Source organism: Hypanus sabinus, chromosome 16 (assembly GCF_030144855.1).
Source record: "Hypanus sabinus isolate sHypSab1 chromosome 16, sHypSab1.hap1, whole genome shotgun sequence".
Lineage (NCBI taxonomy): Eukaryota > Metazoa > Chordata > Chondrichthyes > Myliobatiformes > Dasyatidae > Hypanus > Hypanus sabinus.
The window spans coordinates 84444149-84460261 of NC_082721.1; the positions used below are offsets into that span (position 1 = coordinate 84444149).

The following is a 16113-nucleotide window of genomic DNA, read 5'->3' on the forward strand; positions in this document are numbered from 1 at the left end:
GAGGAAGTTCCATCCCAGGAGCACAGAATTCCCAGAATTTACAATGATGGACGATTATTCCATTGGCCCTATGGTTGACCAGTCAGAAAGTGAAGATCAAAATGGGAGTGAGCACTCAGCTGGACAGGCTATTGGGGACTGATGGGTTTTGTGGAGAGGGAAGGGAAAACCAGTTGAAGGGGGAAGTGGGACATGTGTTATCTGCCTATTACTGAGGTGCATTGAGGAGTTTCATTTCTGTCTGCCCTGGCCTGTAGGATTGGCACCCACAAGTTTCTCTTCCTTACTCCTGTGCCTTGGCCACAGCAGATGGTTACTTTTTGATTTATCTTATTTATCTTGAAAGATGAAGAGGCCACGCGATCCAATGGTTCCATGCCGGTTCCCATCAGACCCATTCCCTCCTCCTCTTTCTAATAGCCCTACTACTTATTCTGTCTCACCTGGGTGTAGTCCTGATTGTTTGCCACTTATCTTTATCAAGGGGGTCACTTGGAGCAGCTGGTTAACCTTTAGCGGACCATCATGTCTTTTTGGGAAGTGGGAGAAAAGGGGAGCAGCCGGGGGGGGGGGGGTGGGTCCACACAGCCACAAGGAGAATGTGCAAATTAAACACAGGCAGCGCCAAAGGGCAGGATCCAATCTCGATCTCCGACGTCATGAGGTAGCAGCTCGACACCTTCAAACTTTCTTTCTCTGTGCTTCCGTTCTCTGGCGCACTGGTCTGGACCTGGCTGTCCTGTTACGTATTCAGGCAACAATAAATATATGAGTTCGGCAAGGGTTTGGTATAACAAACAACACGTTTATTAAACACAGAAAACAACCCCCCCCCAAAAGTAAACAAACACCAACGCAACCGGAAACAGCTGCGGTGCGGCAGCCCAAACGGTTCTTAAAGCGATATTGCAAAAACCGTTCTTTAAAGTGGTATTGCCAAAAGTTCGATATGCTCACAGTCCATTTAAAAGGAGAGACATTATAAGACGATTCAAATTCTCTTTCATGTCGTTTTGCTTCGATCCCCGACGTCGAACTTCCCACGAAGAATTTACGAAACAGAACGGCTTAACGGCACTGACCTTTCCTTCTTCACTACCTTCAATCCTTTCTGGTTACCCAGGGATTAACACGAAGATAGTCAACGAAATCCTTCCGTATAAGGATCAAACAACAAGGTCGAAACCCGTTTCACTGTAGAAAGCAATTCTCGTCGATCTCTAACTTCCGAACTTCGATCTTCACTCTCCACTAATTTCCTCGAACTAGCAGAATCGTAAAGAACCTGCTGGCAATGACCTCTTAAACTTTAGGCATTAAATAAAACTTCATCTTTCAACTAAACTGTGTCATCACTTAAAACACGCAGTAGCATGAAGTCAACCTGGCAAATCCAGCCACGAACTGCCCCTCCTCACAGGGTGGGGTCTACCTTTTATAACCTGTAAAAAAACCTGTCACATGATCTCTACTGGCGGGAAAATGATGTCATTCCACCATCACAAGACCATTACCTCAAGTCCAGTATAACTTCAACCCCAGTCACGTGACAAGGGCACCACTGTCATGTGTCACGAGTACGTAACACCTCCCTCCAAAAAAACATTTTTGGTCTGACAAGAACAAAAATTTTAACAATTGCTTACAAGAAAAACAAAGGTATAAATTTTATAACATATATAATACACAACACCATCATATAACAGCTTATAACTCACAATACAGTAGGAGTGTTACAATTGAAAAAAAACCCACTCCATAAAAAAAAATTACAGTGTACATTCAACATCGAGATAGACAATCAGCAACCACATTATCTTTACCTTTAATATAAGTTATCACAATATTGTACTCTTGTAACATCAAACTCCAATTTAATAATCTTCTGTTTTTGTTTTTCATCTTACTCAGAAAAACTAACGGATTATGATCAGTGTAAACAATAAGTGGTTTTTGAGTTGTACCAACATATACCTCAAAATATTCCAAAGCTAAAACAAGAGATAACAATTCTTTCTCTATTGTCGAATAGTTTCTTTGATGCTTATTAAATTTTTTAGAAAAGTAAGCTACTGGATGATCAACCTCATCACCCTCATTCCTTTGCATTAATACTGCTCCTGCAGCCTCATGACTAGCATCCACAGCCAATGAAAAAGGTTTTTCAAAGTCAGGTGCCTTAAGCACAGGTTGTTGACATATCATTGTTTTCAATTTTTCAAATGCTTCTTGACAAAGCACTGTCCATACAAACTTCTCATTCTTCTGCAGAAGGTTAGTTAATGGAAGGGCAACATTAGCAAAATTCTTACAAAATTTCCGATAATATCCTACCATTCCCAAGAATCTTCTGAGAGTTTTTTTCCCCGTTGGAGTGGGAATCTCTAAAATTGCCTGAACTTTTGCCTAAACAGGAGCTACCTTACCTTGACCCACAACATAACCAAGGTAAGTCACAGTGGCATGTCCAAATCCACTCTTAGCTAAATTAATAGTTAAGTTAGCTTTTGAAAGCCTTTCAAACAATTTCTCCATCGCAATAATGTGTGCTTCCCAAGTATCATTTCCTGTCACTAAATCATCAATATAAGCATCAGTATCTTTCAATCCCTGAATCACAAAGTTAATCATCCTCTGGAAAGTACCTGGGGCATTCTTCATCCCAAATGGAAGAACATTATACTCATATAACCCAGATGGAGTTACAAATGCAGAAATCTCTCTACCTCTGTCCATTAATGGAACACACCAATACCCTTTCAACAAATCAATCTTTGTAAGGAACTTTGCTTTTCCAACTTTATCTACACAATCATCTACTCTAGGAATTGGATATGCATCTGTTTTCGTTACAGCATTCACCTTCCTATAATCCGTACAAAACCTAATACTAACCATCTGGTTTTGGCACCATAACACATGGCGAACTCCAATTCGAGTTAGAATGTCTAATGATATTATTCTCTAACATATATTCAATTTCTTTCTCAGCAAGTTCACATTTTTCCATGTTCATCCTATATGGATGTTGTTTAATAGGTTTAGCATCTCCAACATCTACATCATGTGAAGCTATAGTAGTCCTTCTTGGAACATCTGGAAACAACTCCCTATATTTAAAAATCAACTCCTTCATCTGTTGTCTCTGCTCTAACTGTAAATGTGCTAATTTTTCCATCAATATTTTCTAGAATGGTTGAATTTGGTAACCTAACAGAAACAATGTTGGATTTAGAATGAAAGTCAGATGAATCATCTATCATGTTCCTAGTTAAATCAAACTCACTCTCACTAACCACAACAGTCACAGTATCAGATTGTTTCTCAAAATATGGTTTCAACATATTTATATGGCAAAGTTGTGTTGACCTTCTACGATCTGGAGTTTTTATCATGTAATCCACATCATTGATTTTAGACACAATTTCATAAGGACCATGAAATCTAGCTTGTAAAGGATTTGTCTGCACTGGGAAAAGAACCAACACCTTATCTCCAGGCTTAAACATCCTCATCCTAGCTTCTTTATCATACCAAGTCTTCATTTTCTCCTGAGCCAACTTTAAATTTTCCTTAGCTAAGCTACAAGCTTTATGTAACCTGTCCTTAAATTTCAACACATAGTCCAACAAATTAGTGTGTACTTTCTTACTAATCCACTGTTCTTTCAATAAAGCTAAAGGTCCTCTAACTCTATGCCCAAACACAAGTTCAAATGGACTAAAACCTAAAAATTCCTGTACCGATTCCCTTACTACAAATAAAAGTAAGTTTATACCCTCATTCCAGTCACTTTCATTTTCCACACAAAATGTCCTAATCATATTCTTGAGGGTAGAATGAAACCTCTCCAAGGCACCCTGGGATTCTGGATGGTATGCAGATGAAGTGATTTGCTTAGCACCCAATTTATAAACTATCTGTTGAAACAATCCAGACATAAAATTACTGCCTTGATCAGTTTGTATCTCCTTAGGTAATCCAAAATAAGTAAAAAAAAATTATAAGAGCCTTTGTCACAGTTCTAGCTTTTATATCCTAAGTGGTACTGCCTCTGGAAACCTAGATGAAGTACACATGATAGTCAACAAATACTGATAACCAGTTTTTGTCTTTGGTAATGGACCAACACAATCTACAATAACTTTAGAAAATGGTTCACCAAATGCTGGGATAGGTTGTAATGGAGCTACTGGTGTAACCTGATTTGGTTTACCCACAATTTGACAAGTATGGCACGTTTTACAAAACATCGCCACATCTTTTCTTAGACCAGGCCAGTAAAAATGTTTTAAAACCTTGTCCACAGTTTTCCTTACCCCTTGATGTCCACCTAAAGGCACACTATGAGCTAAAGTCAAAATCTCATTTCGATAAACTTTCGGAACAACTACCTGGTAAACAACATTCCAATCCTCACTTGCAGGAATTGTAGGCGATCTCCACTTCCTCATCAACACTCCTTTTTCCAAGTAATATCCTACTGGCTCCTTCTCAATTTCACTATCTAGTAAAACCTGCTCTCTTAATTTTATAATCTCAGAGTCTCTATTCTGCTCTGCTATCATCTCCTTCCGAGACAAAGATAAATCTTTATAGTCAGACTTACTCCAATAATCTTGTTCAAACAACGAAGATAAGAAAGTCTCTGACACATCCTCAAAACTCGAATCCTGAGTTGAACAGTCCTGAGTAACAACCTCATTCTGCGCATCAATCTTTTTAGCCATATCTCTAGTCACAACACAGGAAGAATCTGTGTTAGAATTCAACTCTGGTTCCTCTGATTCCATTGTCAAATGCACTTCAGGAAAAACTTGTCCACCTGCCAAGTCATTACCTAACAATAAAGAAATACCCTTCACAGGTAAGCTATGCTGTAATCCTACTTTAACAAATCCAGTAACTAACCCTGACTTTAAATTTACTTTATGTAAATGTACAGGAATAAAATCACTTCCAACACCTCTTATGTAATTTACCTCACCAGTATCAGACTCTTCATTAAACTTTAACACACTGTCTAACATCAGTGATTGAGAAGCACCAGTATCCCTAAGGATTTTTATTGGCACCAGAGTAGATCCTTCTTTCAAGGATACAAACCCTTCAGTTATAAAATGATCATATCCCTTTTTAACTTGGTCAGACTCTAACAAAGCCTCATTTATGTTTATCAACCCCTGTAACTTTACAGGTGCTTCAGTATGTTGCACACAAGCATCTGGAACTGCTTCCTTCTCTTTCTTTTTCAATTTGAAACAGTTAGCTATTACATGGCCAGGCTTCTTACAATAGTTACAAGTAAGACCAAACTGTCTTTCCTTCACAGGCTTTCCTTTCTCATTAACTTTCTCATTAACCTCAGATTTAATTTCTGATTTATCTTGAGTCTCCATGTTATTTTTCCTCTTAAAAATTCTGCCCTGAGGAAATTTATTCTTATGGATTAAAACATACTCATCAGCTAATCTAGTACAGTCCTGCAATTTATCAGTATCCTTCTCATTTAAGTAGGTCCTTACTTCAACAGGGATGCTTGTTTTAAATTCCTCCATTAAAATCAGCTCTCTCAATGTATCATAGTCCCCATTTACATTTTTAGAAGAAACCCATCTCTCAAAACACATAGCTTTATCATAGGCAAATTCCACATAAGTTTTTTCCACAGACTTTTTCAAACTTCTGAATCTTTCTGAATAAGCTTCTGGGACTAACTCATATGCGTTTAAGATTTGCCTCTTTACAATATCATAATCAAGTGCTTGCGCAGCTGTTAAAGCTGTGTAAACTTGTTGTGCTTTGCCTTTAATTACACTCTGTAACAACACTGACCATTTATCTTTTGGCCACTCTGACATCCGAGCAATAGTTTCAAAATGTTGAAAATACCTTTCCACTTCTGTTTCACTAAATGGAGGGACCAATTTAATTTCTTGACTAGCAACAAACGTTTTTTTAGAACCAGAAGACTGATTCCCAGACTTTAATTCCTCCATTGCATATGCAAATTCTCTCTGCTTTTGTTCCGCCTCCAATTTACACCTCTCCAAATCAGCTTTACTTTGTTCCAATTTCATTTGTTTGATTTGCAACTGCATTTCCAGATTACTTATTGGAAACGACTCTAAAATCGGATCATCAAAACACCCAAGACCACATAGTGTGACGCAATTTTTCTCTGTATCTCAGCCTTAGAAGTAGTCTGCAAAACACCTTTAAGTTGCAATCTACTAGCTATCTCAAACACCTCAGTTTTTCTCGCCTTCGCCAACACCTCCGCAGCTGGCGAAGCCAAAAACTCATCAATATTCATTGCTGCCGAATACCAAGCCAAACAAAAGAACCGAATAATCCCCCATTCCCAAAACACTGATATAAAAGTTAGCAAGCATTTAAACTCAAACGATCCAATCCCGGATGAGCCCCCATATTTAATGTTATGTATTCAGGCAACAATAAATATATGAGTTCGGCAAGGGTTTGGTATAATAAACAACACATTTATTAAACACAGAAAACAAACCCCCCCAAAAGTAAACAAACACTAACGCAACCGGAAACAGCTGCGGTGCGGCAGCCCAAAACAGTTCTTAAAGCGATATTGCAAAAACAGTTCTTTAAAGTGGTATTGCCAAAAGTTCGATATGCTCACAGTCAATTTAAAAGGAGAGACTTTATAAGACGATTCAAATTCTCTTTCACGTCGCTTTGCTTCGATCCCCGACGTCGAACTTCCCACGAAGAATTTACGAAACAGAACGGCTTAACGGCACTGACCTTTCCTTCTTCACTACCTTCAATCCTTTCTAGTTAAACCCAGGGATTAACACGAAGATAGTCAACGAAATCCTTCCGTATAAGGATCAAACAACAAAGTCGAAACCCGTTTCACTGTAGAAAGCAATTCTCGTCGATCTCTAACTTCCGAACTTCGATCTTCACTCTCCACTGTCTTGAACTAGCAGAATCGTAAAGAACCTGCTGGCAATGACCCCTTAAACTTTAGGCATTAAATAAAAACTTCATCCTTCAACTAAACTGCGTCATCACTTAAAACACGCAGTAGCATGAAGTCAACCTGGCAAATCCAGCCACGAACTGCCCCTCCTCACAGGGTGGGGTCTACCTTTTATAACCTGTAAAAAAAACCTGTCACATGATCTCTACTGGTGGGAAAATGACGTCATTCCACCATCACAAGACCATTACCTCAAGTCCAGTATAACTTCAACCCCAGTCACGTGACAAGGGCACCACTGTCATGTGTCGCGAGTACGTAACAGTCCGATTTCCTAAAAACAAGTCTGGCCCCCATTTCCCAACTTGTTCAACTAATTTCTCAGGAACAGGGAAGACAAATGAGAAGGTAGACTGCTCCTAATACTGATTGTCCTGAATTCTTTAAATGTTTATTTACATCCTTCCCTAATTTAAATAAGTATATGCTGATAATGGGTGGAGATTTTAACTGTTGTTTAAATCCCTTGATGGACAGATCTAAATCCACTCAGATTCTTCCGAATAAATCGGCCTCTCTTATTAACTCCTAAATGGTTGATTCTGGAATCTCTGAAATTTGGCTATTTTTACACCCCAACGACAAAGAATTTTCATATTTCTCTCATGGTTATCACAATTACTCAAGAATTGATTATTTCTTTATTGATCATCGGTTACTTACAGACGTTATTGATTGTAAATATGACTCTATTACTATCTCTGATCACGCACCTCTGAAGCTATCTATTAAGACCATGGATTTATCCTCAAGTGTCAGATCACGGCGGTTCAACCCTACTTCAGGACTCAGACTTTTTCAACTTTATTAAACAACAAATTGATTTGTTTTTTTCAACAAACCTTACAGAAGAGATTTCTAGTAGAATATTATGGGACACTTTTAAAGCATTTATTTGTGGACAAATTATTTCATACTCAGCTGGAGTCAGGAAACAAATTAACACTGAAATACTTACATTGGTTGATAAAATTAAAGAAATTGATAAGATTTACTCTGTGACCCCCAGTAAAGAATTTTATAAAAAGAGAGTTGAACTTCAAATGGAGTTTGTTATTATCTTCCTTGATTGAAAATCAATTAATTAAATCTAGGACTCAGTTTTATGTACATGGAGACAAATCTGGTAAATTATTGGCTAATCAATTGAAAACTGCTTTGGTTAAATGGCAAATTATTAAGATTCATAAATAAGATGGCACTTTGACGATTGATCATAAAGAGATAAAATAAAGCTTTTCAAGATTCTTATAACTCTTTATATCAAACAGAACTTTTTGATGATTCTTCCATAATTTATGAATTTTTAAGAAAATTGAATATCCTGAAGATTGTGTATTACTAAATGCACCTATTACGGAAACCGAAATAAAAAAGGCTATTTTTTCAATGAATTCAGGTAAAGCCCTTGGTCCAGATGGTCATACTGCGGAAGTTTTAAAATCTTTTTCTTCTATACTTTTTCCTTGGCTATGTAAAATTTTAAAAGTTGCATTAACAGTAGGTAAACTACCACAATCTTTTTATGATGACTCCATTTCTCTAATTCTTAAAAAAGACAAAGACCCTATTGAATGTGCATCCTATCGGCCTATATCTTTGCTGAGTACGGATTCCAAGATTTTTACCAAAATTTTGGCCACTAGATTGGAAAATATATTATCTCAAATTATTTCTGAAGACCAGACCAGATTTATTAAAAATCATTATTCATCCTTTAATATTAGAAAAATAATTAATATAGTTTATACTCCTTCATCTAAAATTCCAGAATGTGTTATTTCCTTAGACGCTGAAAAAGCGTTCGATAGAGTTGAATGGCTATATTTATTTAATATGCTTCAGAATTTTAATTTTAGTCCAAAATTTATATCATGGATTAAATTAATATATTATAAGCCTTTGGCTTCAGTTCTTACCAATAATCAAAGATCTCCCATTTTTCAGTTTTCCATGGTACGAGGCAAGATTGTCCTTTAAGTCCTCTATTATTTGATATTGCTTTGGAACCCTTAGCCATTTCTATTCGTGACTCACCTAATATTTTCGGTATTACCCGCAGGAAAGGGACTTATAAGCTATCACTATATGCTGATGATTTGTTACTATACATCTCTGATCCTGAGAGATCTATTCCTGCTATTTTATCCTTGCTTGCTCAGTTTAGTAGCTTTTCTGGCTACAAACTGAATTTTAATAAGAGTGAATTATTTCCATTAAATATGCAAGTTCCAATCTATAAACACTTACCATTTAAAGTTGTTACAGATAACTTTACTTATTTGGGTATTAAAATCACTAAGAAACATAAGGATTTATTTAAAATTAACTTTTTACCTTTAATTGACCAAATCAAGCAACTTATTCCTAGATGGTCCCCATTATCTTTGTCATTGGCTGGTCGATTAATGCTATCAAGATGATAGTTTTACCCAAATTTTTATACCTATTTCAAGCATTACCAATTTTTATTCCTAAATCTTTTTTTTTGACATTATTGACTCCAAAATATCCTCGTATGTGTGGCAGAATAAAAATCCTAGATTAAGTAAAAAATATTTACAGAAGCCTAAGAAGGAAGGTGGTTTGGCTTTGCCAAACCTGAGATTTTACTATTGGGCAGTTAACATTCGATACTTAATATTTTGGACACAAGAATCGGTCACATTACCAAGCCCACAATGGGAAAATTTGGAGTGCAAATCTGTACAAGACTTTTCATTGTTTTCTGTTTTAGGATCTTCACTTCCTTTTGTTTTATCTAAATTGAATAAACAAATAACTAATCCTATAGTTAAATATACATTACGAATATGGTTTCAATTTCGTAAATCCCTTGGCTTGAATAAGTTTATCTTATCAAGCCCTATTATATCTAACTTTTTCTTTCAGCCATCTCTTATGGACCAAGCCTTTGTGTTATGGAAAACAAAAGGTATTACATGTTTTCGTGATTTATTTTTTTGATAATAGCTTTATGTCCTTTGAACAATTATCCAATAAATATAATTTGTCTAAAACCCATTTTCTTAGATACTTACAAATTAGAAATTTTTTGAATAATATGTTACAGTCCTTTCTGAATTTATGTCCAATGGATATTACGGAAAAATCCTAGCTCTGAATCCTTGTCAGAAGGGTTTAGTAGCCATCATTTATAATATGATTATGAGAATACAACTGGGGTATCAGAAAAAATTAAGAAGGAATGGGAAAAAGTACTTCACTGTCTTTTACCCACAGAGCAGTGGGAGAAAATTTTACAGTTAGTTAACTCCTCTTCCATTTGTGCCAAACATGCCCTCATACAATTCAAGGTTGTACATAGGGCTCATATGTCCAAGGACAAACTTGCTTGATCTTATTCTCATGTTAATCCAATCTGCGACAGATGTCACCCTGAAGTTGCCTCATTGACTCACATGTTTTGGTCTTGCCCCTGTTAGCAAAATTACTGGAAAGATATTTTTGGTATTATTTCAACAGTTTTGAATATCAAATGACAACCTCATCTGATTACTGCAATTTTCGGTTTACCAATGGTGGATAATAGTTGTTTATCCACCCCCTCAGCCCGGCAGATGATTGCATTTGTCACATTAATGGCTAGAAGATCTACCTTATTAAACTGGAAAGAAATTAATCCTCCAACTACATTTCAGTGGTTTTCCCAAACTATTTTTATATATTTAAGGATCTCTTGCAGGATGTTAGGGATAAATTTGTCCTGATGAGGAAGATACAGAATGGTAGGGTGAAGGAACCATGGATGACAAGTGAAGTGGAAAATCTAGTCAGGTGGAAGAAGGCAGCATACATGAGGTTTAGGAAGCAAGGATCAGATGGGTCTATTGAGGAATACAGGGTAGCAAGAAAGGAACTTAAGAAGGGGCTGAGAAGAGCAAGAAGGGGGCATGAGAAGGCCATGGCGAGTAGGGTAAAGGAAATCCCCAAGGCATTCTTCAATTAAGTGAAGAACAAAAGGATGACAGGAGTGAAGGTAGGACCGATTAGAGATAAAAGTGGGAAGATGTGCCTGGAGGCTGTGGAAGTGAGCAAGGTCCTCAATGAATACTTCTCTTCTGTATTCACCACTGAGAGGGAACTTGATGACGGTGAGGACAATATGAGTGAGGTTGATGTTCTGGAGCACGTTGATATTAAGGGAGAGGAGGTGTTGGAGTTGTTAAAATACATTAGGACGGTTAAGCCCCCAGGGCCTGATGGAATATTCCCCACGCTGCTCCACGAGGCAAGGGAAGAGATTGCTGAACCTCTGGCTAGGATCTTTATGTCCTCATTGTCCATGGGAATGGTACTGAAGGATTGGAGGGAGGCAAATGTTGTCCCCTTGTTTAAAAAAGGTAGTAGGGATAGTCCAGGTAATTACAGACCAGTGAGCCTTACTTCTGTGGTGGGAAAGCTGTTGGAAAAGATTCTTAGAGATAGGATCTATGGGCATTTAGAGAATCATGGTCTGATCAGGGACAGTCATTATGGCTTTGTGAAGGGCAGATCATGCCTAACAAGCCTGATAGAGTTTTTTGAGGAGATGACCAGGCATATAGATGAGGGTAGTGCAGTGGATGTGATCTACATGGATTTTAGTAAGGCATTTGACAAGGTTCCACATGGTAGGCTTATTCAGAAAGTCAGAAGGCATGGGATCCAGGGAAGTTTGGCCAGGTGGATTCAGAATTGGCTTGCCTGCAGAAGGTAGAGAGTCATGGTGGAGGGAGTACATTCAGATTGAAGGGTTGTGACTAGTGGTGTCCCACAAGGATCTGTTCTGGGACCTCTACTTTTTGTGATTTTTATTAACGACCTAGATGTGGGGGTAGAAGGGTGGGTTGGCAAGTTTGCAGATGACACAAAGGTTGGTGGTGTTGTAGATAGTGTAGAGGATTGTCGAAGATTGCAGAGAGACATTGATAGGATGCAGAGGTGGGCTGAGAAGTGGCAGATGGAGTTCAACCCAGAGAAGTGTGAGGTGGTACACTTTGGAAGGACAAACTCCAAGGCAGAGTACAAAGTAAATGGCACGATACTCGGTAGTGTGGAGGAGCAGAGAGATCTGGGTGTACATGTCCACAGATCCCTGAAAGTTGCCTCACAGGTAGATAGGGTAGTTAAGAAAGCTCATGGGGTGTTAGCTTTCATAAGTCAAGGGATAGAGTTTAAGAGAAGTGATGTAATGATGCAGCTCTATAAAACTCTAGTTAGGCCACACTTGGAGTACTGTGTCCAGTTCTGGTCGCCTGACTATAGGAAGGATGTGGAAGCATTGGAAAAGGTACAGAGGAGATTTACCAGGATGCTGCCTGGTTTAGAGAGTATGGATTATGATCAGAGATTAAGGGAGCTAGGGCTTTACTCTTTGGAGAGAAGGAGGATGAGAGGAGACATGATAGAGGTGTACAAGATATTAAGAGGAATAGACAGAGTGGACAGCCAGCGCCTCTTCCCCAGGGCACCACTGCTCAGTACAAGAGGACATGGCTTTAAGGTAAGGGGAGGGAAGTTCAAGGGGGATATTAGAGGAAGGTTTTTCACTCAGAGCGTGGTTAGTGCGTGGAATGCACTGCCTGAGTCAGTGGTGGAGGCAAACACACTGGTGAAGTTTAAGAGATTACTAGACAGGTATATGGAGGAAATTAAGGTGGGGGGTGTTATATGGGAGGCAGGGTTTGAGGGTCGGTACAACATTGTGGGCTGAAGGGCCTGTACTGTGCTGTACTACTCTATTTCTATTTCTATTTCCTGTTTGAGTTTAGAAAAAAATCAGAAGTGTCATTTTTGATCCTTTAGTTAAATTTGAAGAAATTTGGAGACCATTTATCCAACATTTTCATATGAGTTAAACTGACCTTTCCCAAACCTTATTCTTATCATCTTTAATTATTTGGATAGAGGTGCGGAGTTATTGACACTACTGTGTATACTTGATATAATACAATAGCCCATGTTGGTTAGGTTTGTTGTTTTCTTTTTTTTGGGTTTTTTTTTCTTATTTTTCCATTTTTTGTAACCTACTATGAGTTTGGGAAACTATTATATGCAGATTATTAACTGTTTGTAATTGTATTTTAACCTTTTAATTATGTACTCTCAAGTTCTTTGTACTCAATGTTTTTCTTGTTATGCTTGTTTGAAAATTAATAAAAAGATTTAAAAAGAAAAAGAAATACCAGTGATAGGTGAGACCAGATGAGGGGTGAGGTAGGTGTGGGTGGGGTGGAGGATGAAGCTGGGAGCTGATAGGTGGAAATGGTAAAGGTCTGAAGAAGAAGGAGCGTGATGGGTGAGAAGAGTGGACCAAGGGAGAAAGGGAAGGAAGTGGGTACACCAGAGGGAAGAGATAGACAGGTGAGGAGAAGAGGAAGGACAAGAGGGAAACCAGAATGAGGAATTAAGAAAGAGAGAAGGCGGAGGGGGAAGAAATGATGAAAAGTTAGCGAAACCGATGTTCATACCATCAGTTGGAGGCTGCAGGAGATGGAATCAAATAAAGTATTGAAAGATCACTATGATGTGGAACCTGATCCTGCAAAGCTGAGATTTAGTGAGGATTTTGGGAAGATAATTGGATGATAGTTGAACCAAAATACTAGATGATCTGTCAGGAAATTGGTTTACAACATGCTGGCATGGACACAATTGGCTCCTTTAATGATTCTAAATCTTCAGCACAATATTTGGGACAGCATTTGCTTCCACACATTGGGTTAAAAGCACCGGGTTCACCACTTCCTTGCTACCAGATGAAAAGAATCGATTTGGCTCAGAGTCCACAGCTATCAAAATCAGAATCAGGTTTAATATCAATGGAGTATGTCATAAAATCTGTCAACATTGCGGCAGCAGCACAATGCAGAGGGGAAGAAGCTGTTCCTGAATCGCTGAGTGTGTGCCTTCAGGCTTCTGTACCTGCTACCTGATGGTAACAGTGAGAAGAGGGCATGTCCTGGGTGCTGGGAGTCCATAATGATGGATGCTGCTTTTCTGAGGCACTGCTCCTTAAAGATGTCTTGGATACTATGGAAGCTAGTGCCCATGATGGAACTAATTTTACAACTCTCTGCAGCTTCCTTCAATCCTGTTCAGTACCACCCCTCCACCCCATACCAGTCAGTGATGCAACCAGTTAGAATGCTCTCAGCTGCACATCTATCGAAATTTGTGAGTGATTTGGAGACATCCCAAATCTCGTCAAACTCCTAGTGAACTACAACTGCTGTCCTGCCCTCTATGTAGCTGCTTCAGTATGTTAAGTCCAGGTTAGGCCCTCAGTGATATTGACGCCCAGGAACTTAAAACTGCTCACTCTCTCCACCTCTGATTCCTCAATGAAGACTGATAGCTTGTGTCTGGATCTCCAGGAGAAGCTAAGGTGGGTCATCTACTCCCTTGGCTGGCTGAAGATGGCTGCCAGCCTGGACATTGATACTTACTTTGGCCACACTGAGGAGAGGGGATTGTCTCGGAGACTCCTCTACCCCCTTCCGCCTTAACCAGGTGTGGCTGCACTGCAGAGCTTTGATTTGATCAATGGTTGTGGATTCTGCTTACAATCTGTGTGGACCTGTGCCACGTTGTCCTTATCCTAGTGCTCTCACCCCCACACCCCTTGCAGCTGCTTCAGGCATCCGTCTGCCCTTGTCTCTGGTCTGAGGGTAAGGACAGAGGGAGGGATATGGATTGTGATTGTGTACATTTTTACTGCTCTGCACCCGTTCTGAGGGGACAGAACAGTGTTTTTAGCTCCTGATAACGAGGCGGATTGTGAGGTCAAGGGTCCATTTTGTGATAAAAGAGGTCTGTTCAAGAATCTGAAAACAGTGGGTTAATTGGCTGCTGTAAGTGTATAGGAGGAGGATAGAATCAGTAGAGGTGAGGGCAGTTGATAGGAATAGAGCCATGGTGAAGTACAGCACAGAAATAGGTCTTTGGCCCATGTGAAGCGAGAAAAATACAAAATGGGATATAGGATCAGAACCCAAAGAAGCTTGTAAATACTCAAGAACCTTTCATTAATCTGAAATCTCAACCCTATTTCTTCCTCTGCACACTTGAAATGATTAGTATTTCCGGTATTTTCTCGTTTGACAGTTCATATTTCTGTTTTCAGGAGTTGACTCCATCCTTCAAGAAAACTTTGGTTAGGTACATGGATGGTGGGGGTATGGAGGGCTATGGTCAATGGGAGAAGACAAACAGACAGACATGCTTTATTGATCCCGACGGGAATTGGGTTTCGTTACAGTCTCACCAACCAAGAATAGTGCAGAAATATAGCAATATAAAACCATAAATAATAATAAGTAAGTTATTATTAAGTAAAAGGCCGTTTAAATGGCTTGGCGTGGACTAGATGGGCTGAATGACCTGTTTTGTGCTGTACTTTTCAATGACTCCTTCCATTTTTGGTTGTTGGAAGAACCAAGTCTCCCTATTTTCTCCTACATCTGCGGATAGCGCCGTTAATGCTGATCCTCCCAGCCTCTTGCGGCGCTGTATCACTCGGCTCGCCAAGTCTGTGGGGCGCCGGTCCTCCCGGCTTGCGGCGGCGCTGTAGCGGGCAGCCTGCCCTCTGTCCTGGACGAGTGGCGGTACCGGGTGTGCGGAGCGGCCGGGCTGCTGTTGTTGGATGCCGCCGATGGATTTTGAGTGAGTGCTGTGGTCTGGGAAGGCGGACCGGGGGTTCGATTTGCCGCGGCTTCACTAATGGCTGCCCCTTTTTTTTCCTCCTTCTTCGCAGCTCGAAGCCCAGCTGGGCCGACCAGGTGGAGGAGGAGGGAGACGAGGGTAAGGAGCAGGCCGCAGGCCGGGGCCTGGCCCGGCACATGGGACGCGGGCGGGAGGCAGGGGGCACGGGAGGGCCTGAGGCGGCCGCTCTTTTGTCTACTTTGAACCGGCTTACCCTACCTGCCAGCTGCCAATTTGTTTAACTGCGACATCTCTCCTCCTCTTCATTTGAGAGGGTTACCGCCATCATTCCCTCCCCCCCCCCCCCCAGTGTAAATGTTCGGGTTTGTGTCACCCCTTTCTGTTAAACTGGGTATATTACTGGCTAGGAATTGAATCTAGAGGCA

At 39.7% G+C, this 16113-nt stretch overlaps 1 protein-coding gene across 2 annotated transcripts in view; it reads left to right on the forward strand.

The window, feature by feature from the left end:
• Positions 1–15547: 15547 nt before the first annotated feature.
• Positions 15548–16113, forward strand: part of eif3g (eukaryotic translation initiation factor 3, subunit G) — a 32997-nt gene continuing 32431 nt past the window's right edge. For both annotated transcript variants that reach the window (XM_059992330.1, XM_059992331.1), the window contains exons 1-2: positions 15548–15688; positions 15780–15826. In XM_059992330.1, the coding sequence (XP_059848313.1) occupies positions 15669–15688; positions 15780–15826 (67 nt within the window). In that variant the 5' untranslated portion in view covers positions 15548–15668. The remainder of the gene's footprint in view (positions 15689–15779; positions 15827–16113) is intronic.